This window comes from Balaenoptera ricei, chromosome 2 (assembly GCF_028023285.1).
Source record: "Balaenoptera ricei isolate mBalRic1 chromosome 2, mBalRic1.hap2, whole genome shotgun sequence".
Lineage (NCBI taxonomy): Eukaryota > Metazoa > Chordata > Mammalia > Artiodactyla > Balaenopteridae > Balaenoptera > Balaenoptera ricei.
The window spans coordinates 17,866,482-17,879,103 of NC_082640.1; the positions used below are offsets into that span (position 1 = coordinate 17,866,482).

The 12,622-nt window shown below is 46.6% G+C and overlaps 1 protein-coding gene across 17 annotated transcripts in view; it reads right to left on the reverse strand.

Annotated features, from left to right (window-relative positions):
* Positions 1 to 421: 421 nt before the first annotated feature.
* PARD3 (par-3 family cell polarity regulator) overlaps positions 422 to 12,622 on the reverse strand; it is a 631,899-nt gene continuing 619,698 nt past the window's right edge. For all 17 annotated transcript variants that reach the window (XM_059911602.1, XM_059911622.1, XM_059911633.1 and 14 more), the window contains 2 exons: positions 9,648 to 9,775; positions 422 to 2,464 (listed from right to left, as the gene is read on the reverse strand). In XM_059911602.1, the coding sequence (XP_059767585.1) occupies positions 2,068 to 2,464; positions 9,648 to 9,775 (525 nt within the window). In that variant the 3' untranslated portion in view covers positions 422 to 2,067. The remainder of the gene's footprint in view (positions 2,465 to 9,647; positions 9,776 to 12,622) is intronic.

The window sequence follows — 12,622 nt, forward strand, 5'->3', positions numbered from 1 at the left end:
TGAATTTGGACTTCTCTCTGCGATCGAGGTACACATGGTTAGGACTCAAGCAGAACATTCGCCTTGTTGAAATGGTCCATAGTGCAAAGGGCAACAACGGAAATATTACATCGCTCCCTGTATAATTATTCTTTTATTTATTCTAGCGTATCGGTTCCTTCCAGTCCGAATTTCCCGGCTGCTTTGGGCAGCCTGGGCCTTCCAGTGGACTCATTAATTAGGTCTTTCTCTCTTCCCTGTCCCCTCTCCCCTCAGGTGTTCAAATAAACAATCAATCACCCACTTCCGTGTCTGCACAGACAGAGATGAGGAAACTTTCAACTTTCTCTAAATATGGAAAAAAAAAATTACTTCTGCTAGTAGACTTTAAAAAAAAACCCAGCTAGGAGAGTTTTCACAGGAATACTACAGACACACAGAGAACAGGAAGAAATATGCCTTTTATTAGAAGTCTCATATGTACAGGGAAAGCTGTTTCTCACAGCACAGGGGAGGCGGTGAGGAAGAGCAACTCTCGTCGGAGGTCACCACGCTTACACTGGTCACATCATTTCAACATCGCTATGCTCCGTGAACAAACAGAACCATTACACAGAAATGCAAAAGAGACGCAGGTACGGGGATGAACCCCTCACATATTTTCTAAAAAGAAGTGGACACAAAAATACAATGTGCCAGTAAAAATAAAAAATAGGCATATCAGTACATGTCTTTTTTTTTCTTTTTTGTTAACACACAGTATGCTGAGCTTTCATCTCAAGCTTTTTTCACATCGGGATTCGCAGGCACTTTAGCAATCCAGCCACGGTTTACAACAGGATGTTCAGACCAACAAATGAGAAGATGGGAACACGGGAGTAACCCAGGTCCTCATGACCCGCATGTACATTAACATATTGACACCAGGGTAACCTTTTGTTACCCCTGTTTGGGGACACCAGAATGTTCTGTGGGATGTGGAACAGCTTTCTTCTTATTTATTTACCTTTTCTATTTCATGGCAGAATTATCTAGAAACCTGGATGACATCACCAGGCAGAGAGACAACAGGTGGATGAATAGACAACCATCCATCGCAACCGACTTTCAAAACCGGAGAAAGCAGATGAGGTTCTGGAATCCCAAAATGAGTGTCTGACCGATCCTTGTTCCACGCTATGCCCTTCCTGCCAACTCATCAAACAAAAACTAATTTAAAAAGAATGGCTGGGATGTACTGGGCCAGACGCTCATCCTGGGAGAATTCTTTCTTTCCTTAGCTACCACCCACCGTGTCGTGACACACACTGGGCCGGCGGGTGGGCGGCCCCCTGCCCCACCAGGGCTGACGCCTGTCTCCCCCGTTCCCCACGCAGAGCCATGGTGACTCAACACACGTGCGAGGATCAGGAGTGAGCAAGGGTATTTATACACGCGACACAATAATCACTTTATTGGTAACACTGAGTTATAAGGCAGTTACAAAAGGACCCCCCCTGATAAACAGACAGTGTTGGAATATGGCTTAGCTTCTTTTAGATGAAGGAAATTTCTTGTTGCAAGGAGCTGAGAAAGAAAAGGGAAACCATACTGGTTACAAAGGATTAAAAATGACTGTGCTGGGAAGTACCACGGAGTCCCAATTACTGGTGTATGTCACCCACTTTCATCCACCAGAGATGGAGATGTCACCTCACCTAAGAAACTTAAAGGGAAACAAGAGGGATCAACGTCACCCTTGACTTCAGGGTAATCTGTTGCCACAAGCTGTACGGGGCGGTAACACGAAGCCACGACGTCTCCCGGGCTGGGCCAGATTCCCAGTACCTGAGAGATGCAGAGCGTATGATGCCTCGAACAGGTGATTGTCAGATGGCGGGAAATCCTTCCATGAAACAGACACTTGGGACACAGTGGCAAAGACATTTAAGGCCTTCCATCGAATTGCCCACACTGCTTAAAGGCACTAATACCAGCAACAGAAATATTCCATACTACCCCCGAGGTTTCAAAAAAACTCCCAAAATACAAGTCTTCACAGGAAAATGTCCTTTATTGCATGACACGAAGCGTCTGCCCTCCTCCTGCTCAGGAGTAGAAGGGCCTCCCTTTCTCAGGAGTCTGGAGCCTGCTCAGCCTGGCGACCTGAGACGGGGAGGGGGGCACGTCCTGCCGGAAGGGCCCCTTGGCGGGGACGTGACTGGGGTCCTGGACTTTTTTATATGAGTCATAGTTGCTGAGCCCCTCGGGGGGAGGGGGCTGCTTCTTCACCTGCTGCTCTTTCCGCCTCTGCTCCTGGCGGAGGAGCTCCTGGGTCTCCAGCATGACCCTGGCGTTGAAGCCGTGCCCGCCCAGGTAGCCGTTCCGGGAGCCTTGGTAGCTGGAATACCTGGGGTTCTCCTTGGCACTCTGGAAGCCTTCCCCAGGGGAGTAGTTCTGCTCCCAAGAATCCTGGGAGACGGAGCTGGCATTTTTCCTGCTCTGCCTAGAAAGCAAAGCCCAAAGGTGAGTGTGAGGGTTGGGAAAAGGGGAGGGAGAGAGACGGAAGGAAGGAAGGAGTGAGGGGGCAGGGCTGAGCCGAAATAGCATTTCTATATCCCAACAAACATTACAGTAAGTCCCATACATACGAACCTTCAAGTTGTGAACTTTCAAACATGCGAACGTGCGTTCGCATGTCCAATCACGGAAAGTTACTTCACGCGTCTGGCGTACATTGTCACGTGCGTGCCTCCTCTACAAATGGTTGTGCTTTTGTGTACTTTACTGTACAGTACCGTGTAGAGTACAGTAGTACAGTGTCTTCATTTCAAGCCCAGGATGTCAGGAAGCAAGCGTAAAAGCAGCAGTGATGTTGCTGGCACTGCTGTACTTTTCCAAGTACTGTACTGTAAGGTTAAACATGCTTTCTTTATTTTGGGGGTTGGTTTGTCTTTTTATGTATTATTTGTGTGGAAAGTATTATAAAACGATTACAGTACAGTACTGTATAGCTGACTGTGTGAGTTGGGTACCTAGGCTAACTTTGTTGGACTTAACGAACGTGCTCTCGGAACGGAACTCGTTCGAATGCAGGGGACTTACTGTATTTGGTTCCAGTCACGTGTCAGACACTGTGATAGGGGCGGGAGGATGAAAACATGACTGTCCCTGGCAAGTTCAAGTCTGAGACAAGTCTGCACAAACAATGGCTACACAGGAGAGACAGCTAACAGATTCTGCAGCTACTCAGAAACAGGGTCCCCCATCTGTGTCTGGGTGGTGCTATCTGTTCTGCTCAGGGTGACAATATCTCCTGCAGTTTAGACTCATTGGCAGAACGCTGTTAGGGGTATTAGCGATTTGGCAGCTTCTACACCAGCAATAATTTCTCGCTTTAGAACATTACAATTCAATTCTAAACAAGCCAAACAAATATTTTACACAGCTACCACCATCATGCCAGAGACGCCAGCTAATATGAAGTACGTGTGATGGATTCTGATTTGAGTTCAGTTATGAAAGATTTAAGTCTAGACTGCTTTATGATTAAAAATGCAACAGGCAGTCCCTTAAAGCCCCGGCTCTTGAGTTGTATATGTCAGCAACTGACACCCTTCGGAATACATGTTCATCAAGATTGCAGAACCTGGACGTGTGCGGAGGAAGAACTATTTTCCTGCCCACGGCATCCTTACCCAAGCCCAGGGTAACCTACTCAACCCATTTCCTGTCACCCCAGGATGGGGAAATAAATCAGAGTCCTATAGAAATTTCAGCTTCTTATCCCTTCTGCAATAAAGTTGCACATCATTTTCAGGAAACATTATTGTTTTGAAACATCTTTAATTTACTATCAAGTCTCTAGATGCTTTTATGAATTTACAATAAGATTGGCTATGATAAAGTAAAACAATTTTGTGCCAGGAAGGGAGACATGCCCTAATTTTTTTGCCTTAAAAATGGAAGAGAAGGAGCGAGAATTGAGCCATAAAACAAAATATATTGCTCCATTTATCAATAAGAAAATCATTCGGTGCCAGTACGTATTGTTCAACCTTTCACATCAACACACACAACATGACAGAGTGTTCAGAAAGACTGGTAGAGGAAAAATAAGGTCTATGCAGCGCTCGGTCTCCCACAGGAATGAAGCCATTTGTATTCCTGAACATTCAGAAGTGCTGTCAACATGGTTTGGGATAAAATCTGCCCATTTTCCATATGACCTAAAATGTAGTCAAGGGTATTTTCAATAAGAAAGATGAACTACTGTCCAGAATCCTCCCTGGATATGACTCTGATTAACTGAACAGTCTACAGTATATCCATCCTTTTAATGGGAATTGGACCATGTGTACAGTCAGCCCAGGCAAGAATCCTTATATTTGATGGAATAGTTTACTTGCCTAAAGCACTGATTACCTTCACTTAAAGAGTCATAAATTAATCTGCTCAGAGCAGTGAATGATGGAAAGTGCCAGCATGAAACCAAGGGATTTGACATTAATCATGAAACTTTAATTAAAACAACAAACTTGTTACTGATGTTACAGCGACAACGTGGGATTCCTCCACGGGTTAGTTATCAGTTTAAGGATAACCGGAAATAGGCTTCTTCATCCTTGGTCCACGGGGATCCACTAGCCCTGTCCATCCCCGTCTCCAACTCCACGATGCCGGAGGCTTTGCTCCACGTACCGGAAGTTACATTTTGAATCAGTCCCAGGAAAACAGAGTCTTTGTGTATTCAAACACATTGAGAATTCACTAACGGTTTGTTCAGGATGGAAATTATGACGATGTGGGAGAAAGAATTTCCTGAAGCTAAAATTTTCTTCAAATGAAGCAGTTTAGAGAGAAGGAAGAAAACCTCCCTGAGGTTCGAAGTAAGACACTTGAGGAAAGTACATACACACAGATATGTACACATGGACGCATGGACACACGTACACACACACACACGCTTCCTCAGAAAGGAAGCTAGCGTAGCAACAAGCTCTTGATTAAAGAGGACAAGAAATGAGCAGGTTGTAGAGAAACACGAGCAAGCAGCAGACAGAGTTTCCGCCACTGGAAGATGAGGCGCGCAGGCGCGGAGCATGGCGCGAGAGAGGCTGGGCGTCCCGCGGACACAGGTCCAGCCCTGAGTCTGCGCGTGTGGCTGTGTGAGCCTGGGGGAGTTGCCCTCCCTGGGCCCAAGGTGCATCATCTGTGAAACAGGCATAACCTCTAACCTCATAGGGTTCTGGGGAGAGATAAATGAAATCACAGACGTAAAGTGCTCACAAAAGTGTGGCATATAGTACACGGTTCACTACTGGGTGACTTTCAAGTGACTTTGCCTCCAATAATTAGGCTCTGGGTTTGGGAGGGCATCTTTCTGACCAAGGGAAAAAAATAAACAAAAAGATCAGCTTTCTGTCCTCTGTCTGAAGGGTTGGTAGAGATCAGGGAGCAGAGAAAGGCACCAGGGACTAACTGGAGAACCCTCACTCGGGGAAGCAACTCACAAACACGTCCCAGAGTCAGAATCAGAAGCAAGCTTTCCACTGTCCCAGCATTGCTCAAAGGCCACGAATAACCACAGGAGCAACAAAGCATCATTCCTTCCAATGAGTGTCTTTACAGTCAACACGCAGGTTTGTTGGGTCCTGGAATGCGCTCACTGGACTCATGCCTCAGTCGACCCAAAGCACAGACCCTGGTGTGGCAATAACTGCCACTTAGTGATGATGCCTGAAGACCACTGTCATGTACAGGACACCCAGCAAAGCCCCAGCGCCTGAGGAAAGCCGTCAGTCACTGCGCTGAGGAGGACACACAGGGATGAAGAAAGACAGACCACAGCTGACAAGGTGAGAGGCAGTCGAGACACGTAATAAACGGACCTGTGGGGGAGACTGAGTCAGGGCGTGGAGACACAGCTGGGAAGCAAGGTGGATGAGCAAGAAGCCACCCATGGCAGGAGGAAAGATGCAGAGGAAAGGTAAAGAAAAGCATTCAACAAAGAATCTTGAATATGCTTTTCTATCAGTGACTATGACCCAACATACTTTTCTACTACTCAGATTTAGAGCTGCCTTTTGGATACTAAGGAACTAAGCTAGGCATTTTTAAAAGGATTTAAAAAAAGAAAGTAAAACAGAAAAAAGAAAACTAATTTAGGAATAAAAAAGAAACCCTCCTCTGATTGAGAATTCAGTGTGTGGCCACTCGTGTCCCCTTCCCCCCGATCTCATGTTACCACCTGGCTAGTGTTTCTTCCTGACATTTCACAATGCAACCTGAAGTCTGCCTATAGGTTTCCTTAATCACAGTGAGAATTTACAAACCCCTCTGGTGCGTATACATCCCTCTAATTCAAACCACCTCACCTAGCGCGCCTGATACAGAGTCTCGACCATTTGTTTTCTTTTATGCTCCACTTTGCAACTGGACTCTTTGTGTGCGCGTGAAATCGTTTTGGTCTCAAATGCCACAGCAACTTGCTTAGACCAAAGTCCGCTAATTGTCCACATCCGAAGAGCTGAGGTCAAGTGTCTTTGAAGAATATCACATGTCAGAAACGGGGATTTCGCCTCCAGCTCGTGCGGGTCACAGCCCCCCCTCCGATCTCCAGCCTCTGGCTGAGCGAGGTTCCCTGCAAGGAACCAAGCTGTGTGCAAGACCCCGCATTCCTAATTCCCTCACTCAGAGATGCACGTTGAGGAATTACAGTTGACCCTTTAACTGCATGGGTTTCAACTGCACGGACCCACTTATACATGGATATTTTCCAAGAGTAAATACCTCAGGATGACATGGTCTGTGGTTGGTTGAATCCATGGATACAGAGGAGTCGTGGATGGAACTGTGGATGGAACCATGGATACGGAGGGCTGACAATAAGTTATATGCAAATTAACCCCCCCACCTGTACTCGCTAAAAGAAGTGAATGTGACGTACAGGCCGACCAGCCCCACTCACCTAAACCCACACAGCTCTTTAATTTTAAGATTTCTACTTTTCTCCTATCCGCACAGAATAAAATGGCTAATAGTAAGGGAGTTATAAACTACCAGAGGGAAAGTTCTGGTTCTTTAGGGAAACACTAACTGACAGCAATAGTCCCAGCAGCAGCAAGCCTCTGGTCCATGGAATTACAGGTGCTTCTACCTGTGCTTCAGGGGGAGAGGAGGGAGAGAAGCACAGAGGAGGAGAGAGCTGGAGAGGGGGCGCCAGGATGAAAGGATCCGTTTGGAGAACTGAGCGACTTTGGAAGGTGAGCAGGAGAAATCCGGTGCACCTGCCTCTCTCTGGTCCTCTTCCCAAGGATGGGGCCCCAGAGTCTCTCCTCCCACCAGGCCCTCCCACCCCTATCCCTCCTCCTCCCCTTCCCTAGTCCTGGCCATTTCCCATCTCACTTTCTTCTTACACACGCTTTATGAGAGCTCTCCTCCATTTCTTACAAATACTCTCAAACACAACTAAAATATAAGAAGCCAAACATGCTGCCAATAAGATAAGATCACAGCCCCTGCGCGGACAACACCACCTGCGTGGGCCGTGATTCACAGTGGCCACTGCGTGGCTGGGACAGCAGGGCCACACCACGTGTGTCGGGTCACCCCCATCATCACGCTCGTCTTTCTGATGGAAGGCAAGCCGACAGGCGGCAAGAAGGGCACTTACACAGGAGAAGCTTTTTGTGTTCCTTGAAGTGTTGCCCATTTGACGCTCTGGGGTGATTCAGGCGGTGGCCTTCCCCCAAGTGCTAAGGGCAGCAGAGCACAGAGACCTTTATATCCATATCTGCTCACGTTCCAAATGTGAGCACCAAAGCCCTCGGTAGCAATGAGCATTACAAAATAGTGGTTTAGGGTCAGGGTTGGGCAGGGTGGGGTTGGAATTCTGGTGGAATTACATACTAGTGTGTGACCTTGAGGAGAGTCCCTTAATTTCTCTGAGTTGTTTCCTTGCAAGACGTGCTCTCCAAGGTCTTGTCTAGACCTGAACTTCAATGACTCTTGCCTAGAGTGGGCTAAATAACTGTTAGTTACGCTCCTATGTAAAAGAAAGGATACTTCTGTACTCAAAGGAGACACGGCTTTACGGATTGAGAGAGAACAGCTGAGTGATCAAGTTCCCACACTAGGCAGTGCCCCTCCTGGTAGAGAGCTGCACTCACACCCACGTGGGCGTGGCTGACCCGGGTCAGTGCAGTGAAGTCCCCCAGGGCTGTTATGGTGATTATTTAACATTAAAAGGACTCACCTTTATTAGAATCAGGATCACTTTTATATCAGTCGGTCAAATCTGCCCCACCCCAGCACTGTTTTCCCCCAAATTCAAAATGGTCTACTTGATATAAACATGGTAAGTAGACCGTTTTCCACCCAAAATGTTTTTGTCACCTGGTTTTGAAATCGTGTTCCGTACAAACGCCTGTAAGAATTGTGATGATAGGAGTGACTTCTTTGGGGAAGTTTGGAAAGCTGAATGTTTTTAAACACTTTCATTATCTACAATACTTAGATGGAAAATGGCTATCATTTCAATGTCTTAGGGCGCCGTTACCTGAGGGCTCTCCAGGCCTTTGGCAGAGAAGCCCTGGGGCAGAGGGGCCTCCACGTGGGGAGCCCGGCAGGGAAACCCTTCTGGCTTGGCCATCAGCTAGGCAGGTGGACATCCCGGGACTCTCCGAGGTTCAACACTGAGCAGAAGCAAGGATGGCAGGACGGCAAGAGAGGCAGGTTTGGGACCACTGATCCCCCCTAAATACGGTGCCTGGAGCATTTAGCACCTATTCTTTTGGAGAACTCTAGATTTACAAGATACCATTTATCCTAGTTACCCCTGAGCTGAGCAAAGTAAAAGCTCTCTTTCCATTTCTCAGTTGAGGAATCTGTCTCCAGCCCCAGGGGAGGTCGCAGAACCAACACAGTAAGTCCCCTACATACGAACCTTCAAGTTGCGAACTTTCAAAGATGTGAACCTGCATCTGGTTCCAGCGAGGAACCAGAACCTGTGCCATCAACGACAGGCATGAGTGAAATTGCAGCTTGCCCTCCGTCTCCTATTGCTGACGATCCTTCGGTCTACCATCTCCCACCTCCTCTCCCTCCTCCAGTCCGTAACTCTTCTTGCCTGTTCACTCGATGCCAGCTCCTGTACGCCAGCTGTTGTACTGTACTACTGTACTTTTCAAGGTACTGTACTGTAAGATTAAAGATGTTTATTTTTTGTCTTTGTTTTTTAGGTATTATGTGTGTGAAAAGTATTCTAAGCCTATTACAGTGCAGTACTATGTAGCTGATTGTGTTAGTTGGGTACCTAGGCTAACTTTGTTGGACTTATGAACAAATCGGACTTACAAACGTGCTCTCAGAACGGAACTCGTTCATGTGTAGGGGACTTGCTGTACCAGAACCCAGGTCTGACCCCTAAGCCCAGTCCTCGTGGATCAAGCCACTTCAGGTCCAGTGAGGGAGCTGCCCAGTGAAGGTGTGGGCATCTCCTGAAACACCTCCCTCCTGGTCTCCCTGCCACGCGGTAAGGTGGCCTCTAAGGAAGCGATGATTCCCACCATCTATGTGCGGTTCTTCGTTATTGGAGAAGAAGACAGTGCACTGGGGAGGAGGGATTTCCCAAGGGACAAGGACGGGGAGGATGGCGACACTCGGGGGTGCGGGTGGGGTGCTCGTACCGGGGCAGGGAGCTGTACTGGCGCTGGGCCTGCTGGAAGCTCTCGCGCTCCTCCTGCCGTTGCCGCTGCATCTGCACCTCCACCGACACCGAGTGCCGGCCGCTCTGCGCCGACGGTCTGGAGTTGGGCTGCGGGGGGAAAACGCAACACGAGTCACGAGACAGGAATTACGAATATCACAGGACCGGGTGACTATTTCCATTCTCACAGACTGACTTAGAAACAATTTGCAACTTCCGTGAATTTCTTAAAAATCAAGTGCAATTTTCTCAAGAGGCATCTCATTGATCGCGTGAGCCCCAAATACCCCACCATCCTAAATTTTAATTACGGCTTTAGAATGGTTTAAAATTGAGACGTCCACCTTTCTAGTCTGCCTAAGTGAGGTTTGGTAAATACTGACATTAGACACTAGTCTACATCCCTTGTATATACAGCAAATACAGGGGAGTAAGGCTGCTCAGAAATCTAGAAGTCAATGCCAAAAAATATACAAATTTGCTACAATAATTCACAACAGTGGGAAAGTCCAAGGGTACACACTTGAAAGTCGGCCATGCTGGTGAATCTTTTCGGTAGTTATGTATTTTACTCTAGCAGTAGGATACAATGTAGCTGATGCCCCTTTTATTAAAGGAGGACAGCTAAATTTTGAACCAAGATGAGTTGAAACTAGGCAGTGTTCACCACGTACAGGTCCTCCAATCCACGGATGGCAGCCACATGTGAACAGAAACACTTATCGAAAGAATGAATCTGCAAGCTAACAGCTACTGGAATTGGTTATGAAATAATACATTTTGCCTTAGCTATGAGGATATGGCATTTTTACCTAGGTTAATTATACGCCACAGATAAATTTTCCATCCTCTGGCTAAATACTTTGGTCAGCAGGTCATCTGCTCATTGCTGCCGCTGACCAAAACCAGATATTGGGTGATACATGATGCTGGGCCCCTGTGGATGCTTTAGCTTCTCACCATCAGCGTTTAGCTCACCTTTGAGATTTGGCCTTTTGAAAGTAGCTCCACTCAAAATAGACAACGGTGCCTCTAACTTTACAAAACAGCTGACAATAGTTGATCATAGCGTCAATGGCAGTCACTCTTAAGTAATCCTTTTAAGTGCTCGCCGACCTCTGCCCCCTTTATGTTACGCAACATTGTGCAATAGGCTTATTCTGAATGAAGACTCTTATAAACAAGTTATTGATTTTCTTTTAGAGTTGAAAGCCAATGAGAGACTTGGGCTCGATAATCATTTTCTGAAATCATATGAGTCTCAGCATTCATTTGGAGCATGGTAAGATAACACGTGGGTTTGTTCCTTAAAGAGTGGCTCCTCTGGTTGGCTTTTGTGCGAAGAGAAAGAAAGCAATCTCTATTGTCCCCTTTCTGCCTAGCTAGCATATCCCATTTGTTGGTAAGCAATGATGAGGCAATATGCAGGACAAAATTTCAAAGCATATGTGCATCATCAGCGAGCATATTAAAAATATCCCGATACAAAAATAATGGGTGAAGAGATTAGGCTTTACAATACCCCAGTCTCTACTAGTGGATGTTTATAACCACACGCCTTGGAACAAACGTGTGTTCGGAGACCCACTCCACAACACCATTCAAATAACATCAGTGGTGCCTTCAGCAAAGAAAACACATTGCCGAGTGAGCTCTGCTTATACAAACAAAGCATGAAGCAATTGTTCATCAACAACATTAAGGAGACAGACAGTTTCTTCCATGACCCTTGATGAGGCTGGCCCCGAACAGCACTGAGCTGATCTGTTATCGGTGGGGAGCCCGGGGAAGGGCCACTGGACGGGGAAAGGGAAGCAAGGAAATACGCCTTCAAAAAGAACCCCATTTTCCTTTCCTTTACACTCAGTCTAAGCTACACACATGTGTCAAACAGTCTTGAAAGACCTGGCATTCTGCTGCAGGATTTAGTAACCAGCTTTTCAAGCTCACGCCGTTCTGTGACATGCTGCTTGTGGAGCTGTGAAAAGAAAATGCAAGGTCTTGTAGAGAGTTGTTTCTCCCAGAGGCCTGAAAATTTGATTCTGAAGGAGGAAAAAAAAAAAAAAAAGTTGAAGGGCTTTTGCTTCCGCTACTGTTTGTTTTCTGATACTGTTTATCAGTGGCACATCTGGTTGGATCTGGATGAACCCCAGCGATGAAATTATCATGGGATCTGAAGACTTAGAATGAGGGAATGAGTTTGGAATCAGCAAACTGAGATATTTCATTCTGTTTGCTCACTCTGATGAAATACAGACCTCAGTCTTACTATTAATATTTTACTCTCTTTCTCTTTTCAGAGCATGCAAAAGAGTAGGTTATTAGAAAGAATCACTGGGACTTCCCCGGTGGCACAGTGGTTAAGAATCCGCCTGCTAATGCAGGGGACACGGGTTCGATCCCTGGTCGGGGAAGAGCCCACATGTCGTGGAGCAACAAAGCCCGTGTGCCACAACTACTGAGCCTGCGCTCTAGAGCCCGCGCACCTCAACGAAGAGTAGCCCCCGCTCGCTGCAACTAGAGAACACCAGAAAGCCCGTGTGCAGCAGCGAAGACCCCACGCAGCCAAAAAAAAAGGAAAGAAAGAATCACCCTTATTTTTAGGATGAAAGTTGACTGGGCCACAGATTTCAAGGAAGATTGTGTGCATGACGGGTCCAGAGCAACAACGAGAGAAGGTCGTCCTGGCAAGTCTTCTACTTGGCCTGAATCAAAAATAACCTGATTCATGATTTCAATGAAGATCTCATAAAAACGTAAATTGTGGGAACACTCTTACCACCGACAGCCCCGACTTTAAGATACTGTGGTTTTGTGGTTTTCGTCCCTACAGCAGAAATAGAATAAGGTATCTAGAGTCCAAAATCACAAAAATAAAGATAGAAATGAAGAAAGAGATCAGGTTTAACCCCAGAGAGAAGGGCATGTTTTCAGATAAAACAGCATCAGCAACTA